General features: G+C 40.6%; 1 protein-coding gene across 1 annotated transcript in view; it reads right to left on the reverse strand.

Annotated features, from left to right (window-relative positions):
• Positions 1–4359: 4359 nt before the first annotated feature.
• cep89 (centrosomal protein 89) overlaps positions 4360–13594 on the reverse strand; it is a 52462-nt gene continuing 43227 nt past the window's right edge. Inside the window, exons 17-19 of the mRNA XM_070909478.1 lie at positions 13403–13551; positions 4563–4684; positions 4360–4442 (exon numbers count right to left, since the gene is read on the reverse strand). Coding sequence (XP_070765579.1) covers positions 4360–4442; positions 4563–4684; positions 13403–13551 — 354 coding nt within the window. The remainder of the gene's footprint in view (positions 4443–4562; positions 4685–13402; positions 13552–13594) is intronic.

The following is a 13594-nucleotide window of genomic DNA, read 5'->3' on the forward strand; positions in this document are numbered from 1 at the left end:
ATAGATGTGTGGTAGATAGAAAAGAAAGACAATGGTTTCAATACAATATTCTTTTTCCTACAACACAGACCGCCAACTCTCTAAACCAACACAAAACCATATAGACAGTACAACCAACCGGGACCTGCATGGAAGCAATGAAACGGCTCTTTCGTCCTGAGATGAGTGTGTGGACTGATCGCAACTCTAACAATGATCACTTAAAGCTCAAAGGGTTGTGTAAACAGCTTTCATAGCTTCATGCCACCTGCACACACAGCTCCAACACAGTCGTGGACATCAACAACATATAAGTGCCTGAAAACATGTTTCAATCTGAGGCTTCATCTGTTTTTTTCAAAATGTCCTCTTTGGATGTCCTGTAGCTTTACAAATTACATATCAAATCACGGCAAAACATTTAATGCTCAAACCAAAAAAAAAAAACCTGGCCAGAGATTTCAGCCCTATATTTGAAACATTGAATAACAAAATAGACCCTCAGCTGACATGGAATCACTGATGTTATTCTATTATTCGATTCAGTTAAATTAGACATAACAGCATTACATATTTGAGCTAAACATAAAACAATTGAATAACCTTAAGTAAGTAAAAATACATTAAATGTAAGCAGGTTAAAATAAGATGAACCCAAAGGAAACTGAACTACATCAGGTGCAAAATCTTACATAAAGTAAACAACCTATATAACTTGATAAACTGAACTAAAACACATCTGAAGAAAAGACTACAATAACAAACTAAACAACCCAAACTGATCAAAAATCATTTAAACTCTTGTAGTAGTGAAATGAAACAATACCTCTGTGTGGAGGAGAAGGAAGACTCGCTGCAGCTTGTTAACACTGAACCTGAAGCTGACAGGGGAGCAACATTTTACTCTTCATTACACAGGTTGCTTTTATAGTGATCAAAGGTTACCCTGTTCAGAGGCAAATGCAGCGAGGTAATATATAGTAATACATAACCTGGCAGGTAACAGTGAAAAACTGCCCTCTGCTGCATACACTGAGGAGGTATCAGCCAAGAAAAACTGTGTGACAAGGCAGTCAGGCGATTCAGAATAGGAAGTGACTGAGAGCAGGCATTACTGGATTAGGAGAGCAATTTTTGTTTCCTGTCTGGAGGAAGATAAAATAACCAAATCATTTGTTACTAAGTTACACTGATAAATCAATAAATTGTTTGGTCGATAGAATGTCAGCAAATAACAAAAAATGCATCATAAGTTGCCTTCGGCCCACGGTGATATATTTTGTTTTATCCAACTAACAGTCCAACATTCAAATATATATATATAACATCGGAGGGCCAAAAACACCCCTGAAAATAGTCACATTTAAAAAGCTGGAACATTTTTTGCTTTAAAAAATGTAATTGATTGATCAAAATAGTTGCCCATTAATTTTCTGTTATTCGACTAATCGTTTCGGCTGAAGCTTTGTTCTTAGTTGTTGCTAGTTAGGTTGCTTGTTCTGTGTATTGGTGAAAAGAATACTTAAATTGTGTCCATCCATTTCTCATTAAACGCAATGGTAAGATAATGAAAAGTTAAAAAAAGAAAAGAAAAAAAAGAAGCCACATTAATATCAACACATACCATTAGCCTGCCCTGCCCTCTAGTGGTGCAATTCTGCACAACATACTTAGCCAAATCAGCTACAGCGTGCAAAAACCTGACAGACTCATTTCAAGCTACTGACTTTGTAATGAGCGTGATAAACATTTAATGTTATAGCATCCTGGTATAATAGCTAGCAGCAGAGTGTACGTTATTCTGCAAACACAAAAGCTCCCTCAGTATACCACAGACACAGAATATAACACAAACAGTTTGGAGTATTCCTAGCGAAACTGGCTTTCTCAACATTAGTCTTCCGTTTGCTAAAGTTAGCAGTTAGCTAGCTACATGGAAACGAACTTTGGCTAATGTAGCAAGTCATGTAAAAGCTTAATTGTTATTCTCTTCTTGAATGAATTATTTCAGTTTCTTGATATTTGATCAAATGTTACCAAAGCCATTCTTTTTGGCCAACTTTGAAGAAGTGGAAGACGCCCTGAGCGTGAAGTCAAGATGGCCGAAAACATTTGAGGGATAAAGGCCAACGTTAGGACAGGCCTGAGTCAGAAGGTAGTAGGCAGCCCACTCGGCTTGTGAGCATAAATTAATGAACATGCAGCACAACGAGAATAAACCAGAGTTGAAGCTGAAATAAATCATCATTATAAAATAATAAATAATATTATGAATAATTTAGCATTAAAGGTGTATTCATGTCTTTTATTACACTGCAGTTTTGTAGCAGCTGGCTGCGGTGGCAAGGGGGATTGAGAGAGCAAAGAGACAGATGTGCGCAATTTCCGCAGGGATCGCACAGCACCGCTAACTTCATCAATTATTTAATTTTTCAATATGGCACCAGAATCCAAACATATGCTTTTTTACCTGCCAGACTGAGGAGTTTTCAGTTTTGCTGCTTTCATGCAATTATGATCACAGACAGTGTAGTGGTAGGCTATTTTTGTGCACTTGGAAGCATAACCACATATTACCAACTGAATGGGACCATCCTGATTACTTACGGAAATAATAAAAGCAAGTGACAGCGTGTTCCTGAGGAAGGAAGCATTGCTCTCAGTGAAATTAGCCTGCGTAAATAAAATTTTAAAGAAACGTGACATTGAAACACTGCAGACTTATCTCTGCAGCTACAGATTCCACTGCGATCAGGAACAGGCCTTACAATAGGTTAGATAAGACAGCTTTCACATGGATGGTTTGCCAACAACTTTTATTTAGTAATTACTTTTGGATTCATAGTTACATTTTTTCTCATAAGAGCCAGTGACAGAAGATCCAGTTGAATGAGGAAGTGTGCCATCAGGCTGGGCCATGCTGTGCCGTCCTCAGTTGAACATTAAGATATGTAACCAGGATCATTCTTGGGTGTTTTGCTGCAAAGTGTGATAGAATGATAGTGGTACTGGTAGGTATCCATCCATTTCAGACATTTTAATGTGGAGTATTTGTTTGTTTGTATACGGATAGATACTGGATATGTATGGAGGGCAGATACAAAGTAGTCAGTATGACTTTTTTTTATTTAGGCACGTGCGTGTATGTTTCTTGCTGACGATGAAGAGGCCATAATTTCGCTTTGATTTGTTAAGCTGCACGTTCTACCATTACACCAGGTATTAGGAGTGTCCCTCATCCCTTAACAGCTATCCTACTTGTCTGAGCCGCTGCACTGCCGTCATGCTGGTCTGTGTTCGTCAGCGGGGATTTGTGGTGCATCTCTGTAGACAGTGCTTTGCCCTGTGGTTCCAGTCTAATGCAGCAGGGCTGCGGCTGTATCAAAGAGGTGATATAACGGCGTCTCAGTCACAGAAAAACCTGTTATGTGCATGGTATATATGGTTAGTGTTATGTCTGTGTTTGATAAAGAATACTCTGAACAATAAAACCCCACTGATTTAACTACTACTTTGTAGTGGAAAACAACTACTGTTATACAAACTATCCCAAAGAAGAACATTTTGAGTAAGTGAAAAAGAAAATAAATGAGGCTCATGAGGTGAAATCTGCTTTATTTACACAGTAGCCAAATAGTCACTCCACCACTGTGTCTAAAGCAGATTTAATTGCAAGTCAAAATTAATTAACAAAAGTAGCTAAATCAGCCATGTCCCAAAATATAATCGTTAACAAAGATAATAATGATACGAAAATATAGCCAAGTGTGTGTGAACAGATTTCTTAGTTTATAAACACTTATTTTACCATAACACTGTTTTTTCTGTCTTTATTTTCAAAATAAGGAAATTCCCTGAAGTACCATCAACAGTAACTCCTCCAGATAAACCCCCTGATTTAGGTTATCTGTAGCTTTTCCATGTCTGCTTGTTCTGTGCCATGCAATGTGTCTACTGACAATGATAATGCCAATACCATATATGTCCAGCAGGTGGCAACATTGGCTACATTCTCAATGACACTAGCTTTAATCAAGCTAAGTAATACAACTTCCTCCATTCTTGGGCATTCTTCTTCTTTACTTGGCATGGTATATAAAACCCTGAGACTAATTTAAAAAAACAAATAGTTTTTAAAAGATTACAAAAATCTGATGTCAGATATTTGGCCACACTGTCTAAACTGAGCTGTGTTATTCATTTATTTCTTATGCTTTATTATGAATTTCATTGTGTTTGTGTTATATCTTGTGTAAAAACAAGTTTTCCTTACATGACAAATGAGTGTGAAGTGAATTTACCTCTCCTTCAATGTGTCATCTACTCTGTCTACCTCGCCAGTATGAGAGAACACACCAACAGGTTATGGCTCCAAGAGTTTTAACAATAGAAATCCAGCCCGTGCTTGTGCTTCTCATCCAAGGAGTTGATTTGGTGATCAGAGTCAGATTTAGATGTGGACCCTCTCTGGAGCTCAGGGCTTTGATGAGAGGTGAAGAGGAGAGGCCCAGAGCCGTGTGGTCGATGCTGGGGGGACGTAGTGGCCTCACCTGGAGCCTGAGAAGGCCAGCCAGGAGAGGCACCGTGGGAAATGGCCCAATCGTGGAGGTTTGCAGCGAGCTTTGAGTCCAATAGCCTCTCCCTCATCTGCTGGTTCTCCCTGGTTGCTGCCTGCCACACCACCTCCAACTCTTCCTCTACTTCCCTGGAGGAGCAAAGAGAGGGGAGAAGACAAGGAAGTCAGTGCAGCTGATGGGGAGAAATAAAAGACGGTGAACAGACTGAGGTAGTAATAACACATTGAAGGTGTGCGTGTAGTAGAGAGTAGAAGGTGCATTTAGGTTGGGTAACAACAGGTGACATGCAGCATTGCTGTGGTCATGAAGCTCATTCCCACGTCACTGTGGCTACAGTAAGTGATCAGGCTGGACCACAGGAAGACTTACAGGTATATCTCTACTATCTTATGCAGTGGAAATCCTTAAACGTCCTCAGACACCACTAATGGAACCAGTGTCAGAGTGTCTTCTGTGCCATCACCATCGTGACCACAGCAGATAATGGTGACATCCTGGGGACACACCGGCTGCATTCAAATTTGAATCTACACTGTGCAGAACACGGGTACCTCAGGACTGCCTAGTCCTCACTCCTCCTTCTCCAAAAACAGTGGGCTGCTGGGAATACAACTGCATGCGTCATCTACCTTTCCCAATTATTTCTAAAGTAGTGCCTGAGGCATTGTATTTTGTAATTGGAAACAGAGAAAGGCCCATAGCAGCAATGGACATCAGGATGTGATGGAGCAGAATCATGGCTGTAGTTGGTTTGGTTAAATTTCACAGTGGTGGGACGACAACATGAGGAGTTTGGGCATGAGTTAAATGGAGATCTGAGTGTGCAGTAAGATTGAAGGATATCTTCTTTTAAATTTGAAGCATTGCCTTAAAATACCCTCAGGTCAGCCAAAAACTCTACCCTTGTTGTTATCAACTGAGTGGCCTAAATATTATATTATATTGCAATGCATTTTAAAAAGAAAACTCTACAGCCTCCAGAATTATCATTAAGTTGCATCAAGACCTCTCTAAAACAGTTTCAACACAAGCTGACCATCATAGCCTTCGTGAAGGGAGGATTTATTGCAGGACGGTTGTATTAGAACACATTTGTTTTAGCGAGATGTACCTAATACACAGGCAACTCAGTGTAGTTTCACTGTTGCTTTCCTTTTTGTCCCTCCTAATGCAAGGAACTGCTGTAGTCACAACTTCCTGACGCCACAAGCCTTTGTATTGTACATTTATCCTGTGATGTCAGTCGCAATGTTTGAAAAAAGGTTGAAACCCCGACTGTCTACCCAACCAGACTGAATATCATTTACTCACTTATATTATGTGTAGGAATTACTCTTAATAAGACGTATGTTTTTTAAGTTTCAATCTGAAACCACAGTCCAGTTTATACAAATAAAAATAATAATAATGTAATAAATAACTACATATTTAGCCTAAGAATGGTCCATAACATCCAACACCTCTGCAAACTACAATCTTAAATAATGGTCTTAAACATTAGTAAATTATATAATTCATATTATTATTATTATATCAGCATTGTGTGTGTGTCTGCAAGCATATAAATCCACAGATTAATGCCAGTTATCACATTAGCAAGTGTTTAGCATTCTTCTAGCAAAGACTGGAAGTACAGATCAGCTCAGGTACATGAACCCTGAGAATTATGCTGGAAATACTAATGATTTGTGTGAATTGTGTCAGTTTTGCATTGCCCCCGCCCCCCCCCCCCCCCCCCCCCCCCCTTTGAAGCGTGCATGGAAGAAATATCTGAACTTAAAAAGTTAAATATGAAGATCAGAAGCTGGAGGAAGATACTCTTTATCTCTTTTCTGATGGGATGATGAGGGTATTTCAGCCTAATCAGCTCAATGAGAGATGTGGTGACGTGTGAGTCTGGTCACACCGCGGTTAGAAAATGAGCATAATGTCTCTAAAGCCCAACAGGTGGGAAAGAAACACTGTGTTCAGTTGCCACCAAATGTGGAAGAGAAAATAATTCAACCATGGGACATGTGTTTTGTTTCCTGGCCTCAGATAAGTAACAAACAAGGCTCTTCTGAACTAAATCTTGACTGCATAACCATGATATAAACCATTGCCATGAGTTACCTTACCTAAACTTAACCGAGAGCATGATCTTTTCTTAGCTTTTGGTTAAGCCCTCCCAAAAAGGAACACTCTACATGACAACATTTGATACAATAGTCGTAATAGAAATAAATATTTCCTTTGTGAAATTGAGATCCTGTCACACATCTGTCGTCACACTGATTTTCTACTTTTACATACAATGTACTAAACATTTTGTCCACCAGCAGTAATGCATTCAAGTTACAAGGTCTTCACCTTCACAGCACTGGCCACAACACACAATCCATGTTTCGAGCTTTTACCACAAATATTTATACGATTGTGCTGCTGACGTATTTGCAAAACAAGCAGGCTGGTCAGACTGGAAAATAAACCATAGCCATGATAGCAATGCTGGAAAATGATGTAAATGGTGTCTTTTTTATACATCTCCAACCAAAATCATTGGGAATGAAAGTCCATCACTGACTTGAAAAAAAAAAAAAAGTTTAAATCAAGGTCCACTTGCTAGCTTTTCCCGGAGCTTCTAATTGCACATCATGGTCTTCATCAGTGAATGGAGTAGTCATGGAGTTTGTTCTGTTGTCATCACATAACCTCAGTATGGTAGAGCTGGCCTCAGCTTGGTCAAGTGATAACAGGTGGGAGATGATAACCTGAGATGATTTAGTCAACAGCAAAGGTGGCCCAGTAAAGTACTATGACCAGTTGAAAGTTTTTATTTTTTATTTTTCTAGACATGATGTTCCAAATGTGTTGCTTAAAATGATCATTTGTGCTTCGGGAAACTCTTTCTTTGTTAAATAAATGTTTGGACAATATGTCCAGGCCAAAGAACGATAGAGTAGCACTGAAACTCTCTTCTCATTCACTTCATTTAAAATATATATTGTTCTTATTACTTATCCACTTTTTTCTCCACCCAACACATATCCAACACACATCCACAAACTCATACACTCTTGCATACACATATGATTGAGACTGAGCAGTGTGTGCATAATTAATTCAATTTGATGTGTTTTCTGTGTACCTTTAAAGTTTGATGTTGACATTCAGTCTCTCTCTGCTTGTACAGTACATGATCGATTCAAACACCACTCCATTAAGTCATGTGCTACCGCTCATCATATTTACGCTTGTTGGTTTCTTTTTCAGATTGCAACTTAAACAGAAATGCGACAAGTGCATTACATGCATGTTGGATGAATCCACCAACAACCTACTATTTCACACATTGAGGGAAAGAAGGGATAGTGATAATAGAAAAGTAAGCTCCACGGAGACAGCACGTAATTATCTGTGTGTGCTGTTAGTGTTATAATGGCTGGTGCATGGCTGTCATATGTTCACACGTCAGCAACTGAGGCAATCAGCTGCCCTGTCTGGACTCAGTTAGCCACTTATTATAGCGGAGAGAACATCAGCGTAACACAGATGTTGTCCATGTGTGCTTAAAATGAAGTGACCAGCTATAGACCCTTGTCTGACAAGAGGGTTAGAGCCTGCTGGTTTGAAGAGGATGTACCTCCACCTTCTCGCTCAAAGCTGCAGTTGATGAGGGTAAAGTCGGGTTGATACGCGAGTTAATAATGAAAAATGATGACGTCAACAGGTATATAGTCAACCAACACGTATGATGCATAGATAAGGGTTGGGGATCTACTGTTGTATCTTTTGCTTGTCTGTCTTAAAGCGGTGAAACAACACTACGAGCTTTGGTGATCCCTTAACCTTTCATCTAACGCCACTATCAAAATTTCAATTCGTCCAATACTTTGGTTTATGACCAAATACCTGAAAACGAATGACCTTCCTAACAGCCTCAGCTGCACTTTGTGTTTAGTGCTAATTAGAAAGTGTTAACATGGCAACATGCTGAACTAAAATAGTGAACATGGTCTACATTAGTATCATACTCATTGTATAGGATAAACCCCTCGTTTTCAAGGGGCTCCCCTAGTCTCTGCTGCCAGGATGTACTTATTCAATGTACTGCCTCACTCGCTAGTCACAAGGTGATGAAACTACTGTAAAAACTTTAGAGACACTATTAAAGCAGTTCCTATAAGTTCTGTACAGAAATATGACCATGGTTGCTCTCTAACATATTCAAGAAGTTTTTATTGCCTAAATTGAACCAAACCTTCCCCACAGAGGTAGCAGATCAGAAGAGGATCATATGGATAGTTTATAACAGTCAAAAGGATCATTTTGAAGACTAGAGAAACCACCCATGCTGTTGTAGGAAGACTTGCTTCCTTAAAAACACTTTGGCGGGACAAGATTGGTTGTTGATGGTATTTAAAACAGTGTTTACACATTACATTTCAATTCACTAGCCCCTCTGAAACCACAAATTAATCTTTGAAATACTGACTTGACTATGCGGGAAAGAAAAAAAGCTCTCATTCTTATTAAAGTAGGGATTCATTTGTGATGTTTCCTTGAGCGATGGACTAAAAACATGTTTTCCCTTGTCGTCCTTCAGCAAAGACCCTCACAAACTCCACAACTCTGATAATTACCCTCAACCCAAACAGCGTGCGCACATGAGTTACCCATGGCAACTGCACTCATCATTGCTTCCTATGAAGCTACTCAGACAGAATACAAAGATAAATATTGCAGCTATAGGAGATGGAAAATTCAAAAGCAGCGTGTCTGTTTGTGCACGTGTGCTTTGCTGGGATAGCTGTGACCTATAGAGACAGGCTCAGCGGCAGCTCCACCACTCCAGTACATCTCCATCACAATTATAGCTTTAGTAAGCCGCAGCCATCTCAGGGTTCAGTCTATCGCTCTGCTGCAGAATGACTCCCTCCTCACCATCCTTGCCCTGTCAGCCCAGACACTAACATTATTCAGTGTTATTCTGAGCAGCGGGGTTTATAAGGCAAGTCTGGCTGTGAGACAGCCACAGGGAACGACACAGGCACTAGCATTAGACAATCAGCCCTTAATTATCACTTCAAGAAAGCCTTTGTCCTTATGTTCCATAACTGAAGAGAAGGGTGTCATTGCAGCACAAATACAAATGGTCCTGGATAAATGTAATAGTCCTAGATCCTAAACACATTGTGCAGACGTTTTTAATTTGGCGTCCAGCAGTTTCATGAGAGAAGACATTTTGTTATTGACTTGCCAGGTAAAAAAAACCCACAGTAGCCATATAATCACCAGCCATCACTGTCAATTTCATGCGTCTTTTTAGGACTTTTTAAAAGATGTTTTTCTTGAGACTACTGAGGAAGTACGAGTTATAAAAGACATGACCCTCACAAGGAATAACAGCATCTGTGCCTTTCCTCCAGCCTATGATGACAGCTACCAAGAAACAAGCAACACAAGAAGAACAGAGAGTCAGCCATGATCCTCTCTGGTCCTCTCCGCTCTGCTGGATGCAACACACTCAGAACCACTCCTGAACCTGATGGGAAACCAAGGGATAATTAAGTACTGCTAAAATGTGTTTATCTGCATTCATGGGCTTTAGCATTAATTATGCATGAGGTTCCAAGTGTATACTCAACATTAACATAAAATAATGTCAGCAATTTAAACTGCTTGTTTTCCAGTGTGTGAAAACAGGAGAGATTAAGACTGCAGCAGCCACAAGCTTCAACACACCCGAAAGGAGGAAGACTGAATTTAGATCAGTTTTAGAACTGCAACTGAATCAGTGTTTCACCAAGCTGAAACATATATCTAAATAAACACAAGTTTGCCGGCCCTGTTCCCTCTGACTTTCTAACCCGTAACACTATATATGCTATTTTGAAATAATTATTAATGAAGTCTACAAATATTTCAATTTCAACATTATATCACAAAACTATTACAGATGTACTCTTAACTCACTATAAACCCATTCTCAGTACATTCTTTATCCATTCCATCAATTTCAACCAATTATAACGCGTCCTCCACAAAATACTGAACTCAATCAATCCCACAACAAATTCTAAACATACTGTGATTATATTATGTAATCAGGTTCTCAGCCAGTTGACTGTTGAAAGAAATGAAATGAAAGCAGAACTATTTGTCCAAATGCAAATACACTAGAAACTTCTGCAACCTCATGTGTGACAGGTCTTTCTATGTTTTTGTGGCTGGGTATGGGGACGACGGGGCTGCTTTTGGAGGAGAAAAAAAGTGATCTGTAGGCTCAATCCCCTTCTAAGCTCCTAGAAGTCTCAGGCAGGGCTGCTTCTCTGGAGGCTACGCAGAACTCAGCAGGCAGGCGGCAATCACAACCTATCAGCATCTCTGCTGCTGCAGCAAGGGCAGAATACAAAGCAGTGGATCAGAGAGAAAAGAGAATGAGGCAGAAATAGATTTTTCCTCTGTATGGCGGTGACAAGTTTGACTTCAGCCGAGTGGATCGCTACTTGGCTGAACTCCTAATGCCCTAGCTGAGAACAGGGGAAACCTGGTTTCTCCAAACCACAAGTAGGATAGGGAATCACCACCTGTGGCCAGTAAACCTGTCTACTCTTGCTGCCGTCATTTGAAGGTCAATCCGGGCTTCACCCACGCGCATCCCGATGACTTACACCATCCAGGGTTGGGTGCATGCTAGGTAAAGATGATCTGGTGGTGAATACAGTCTCACAAAGCCAGCGGTACAGTGGTTTGTGGTGTCGTAAAGCCAGTAGGTTAGTGGTGTGAGTGATGTGTGTGTGGTAGTATGTGTGACTTGTCATTAAGATGCCCTCAGGGCAGAGCAGAACAGGATCTTCTAACAATCTGATTAGCTAGCCTTCATTTGATAGCAGCAGGCAGCAGGCCCAGAGGCCGAGCTAAAAACAGACACACAAACAGGGGAATAAAGGGGAAGTGAACTGTTTTAGGAGCAGCAAAGTACCAGTCAGGTTTTTCAAGGGTGCCACACTGTAGCAGTAAGAATATCTTAAAATAATCTCTTCCTGCATACGTACGTCACAACTCAAATGGTTGGCTACATGACATTTCAATTTTTTTTCCCCATAACCAAAGGTTTCAAGTCATTTCCATGTGTGCCACTGACATGTACTTGCATAATGGCCGAAGTTGCAGGTATTTTGGTAGATACAGTGCTTCCCTCACCAGGAGAATCCAGTTAGCTTAATGTAATGGCCTGGGGTTATTGTTTACAAGACTGCTCGCCTCTTTCTATTATCTGACATATTGGCATCAAGTCCTATCTCAAAAGAATTAAGAATATACTGTATACGTGTACATACAAGAAAAATACAAAATGAAAAACACTTATTTTTTTGTCCAGTACTATCGCATTATGCAAAGCAATTATGCCCACCACCCTATGTTGTTTGTAACAGCAGTAGGCCTTCTATTCCTCTGTAATTCAAAAATAAAAACACTGTAGGCACTGCTTATGCGAATCCTGTTGGAAATCAGATGCGGCTGCTCCACCCCCAGCAATCCAGCATCTGTGAATGAGAATACACAGTAAGGAATAGAGGGCTGGTAGAAACGGACAGTCCTGCTGGGGTTAACTGATTTAGCGTGGAGAGAGAAATTTAGAATGAGGCCGTGTGATCTGCTGTATCCAGTGGTTTACGGGGATGTCAGCATCTGTCTCCTGAACCCGGCGATGCGAGCGGAAATTGCCCTGTGCAAATATAGAAACTGTGGAGAGTACGTGGATGCACAGTAGCAGAGGAGTTGTCTTGCTTTAGAAAATGGATGTGTTGTAATGTGCTGGGCTTGTTGCTTTGTTACCAGGTTGTGTTGAATTGTTGTGTAAAGCCAAATTGCTACTATATGTCAAGGCCAATAGAGATATTGATATTTGAGATTTTACAAAATTTACACAATACACATAAATCTGTCAATATTCATTAACTGAACTAAACACATGGCATTTTTTGATTGCTTAAAGCTTCTTTAACTGATTTTTTGGCCACTTGGGGGCAGCGCAACAACCTAGACAACCTGCATAGTGTCCTCAGGTTCTCAGATCCCCAGCTCCACCCTCTTATCCAAATATGGTCACTTCTGGCTCCAAAAAAAACCAAGATGGCGTGGGCTAAAATGCCAAACTCAAGGATTCACAATGGTAGACCATAAACCAATGTGTGACGTCACGGTGGACACATCCACTTCTTTTATACAGTCTATGATGATGATAATCACCTGCGGGTTCGTCACTGTGAATGACCACCTTAACATACACGTAGCTATTTGATGCATTGTTGATATAAAAATATTGGTTATAGCAGCTTTAAATTTGGTTATTAAAGACTTGCGACAGAGGTATGTACAGTATGTACTGACGAAGGCCTTTTACAGTTGTACAGTTAAACTGTTTCTGAATGGCCTCAAGGAAAATGTTTGGCATTTCTGTGCTACAGTGTCTTGTTAGGTAAAATCAGACGATAAGTGGCCTGCAGATGTATCAGTCGTCACTCTTGTTAAAATCTGACTCATTCTTTTTGATGAAAGAAAGACAGATGATTTACAAAAAGGCTGAAACCGATCTATTTGTCTGGACGTCTCTATCTGTTTCTTGTCAGTAATTGTTTTGTTGGTGTGCCTCCATGCATACCTTACTGCTGCCTCTCGCTGTCTCTGGCCTCCCTCCTTTTCTTTAAGCTAACATCTCCTCTCTCTCTTTTTCCCCTCCTCCTTTCATTCACACATTCTCTCCCTGTCCTCCTCCCTTTTTTCTGCCTGCCTGCCTGCCTCCTGCCGTCCCTCCACTCTCTCCTCCCTCTCTCTCTCTCCCCTCCTCGCTCCCCTGCTACCGTTTGGACTGCAGTAGTCTTTCCTCAGCCTCCTGTCTCTCTCTCAGCAGCCTCTGCAGGTGAACGATCTCCCTCTGGTAAGAAGCCGTCCTCCCCTCCGCTGCCTCCTCCAACACTGCCAGTCTGGTTGACGCCTGCCTCCGGTACACCTGCACACACAGAGGAATGGGATGTGGAGTGTTGCTATGAAGG

This window comes from Enoplosus armatus, chromosome 1 (assembly GCF_043641665.1).
Source record: "Enoplosus armatus isolate fEnoArm2 chromosome 1, fEnoArm2.hap1, whole genome shotgun sequence".
Taxonomy (NCBI): Eukaryota; Metazoa; Chordata; class Actinopteri; order Centrarchiformes; family Enoplosidae; genus Enoplosus; species Enoplosus armatus.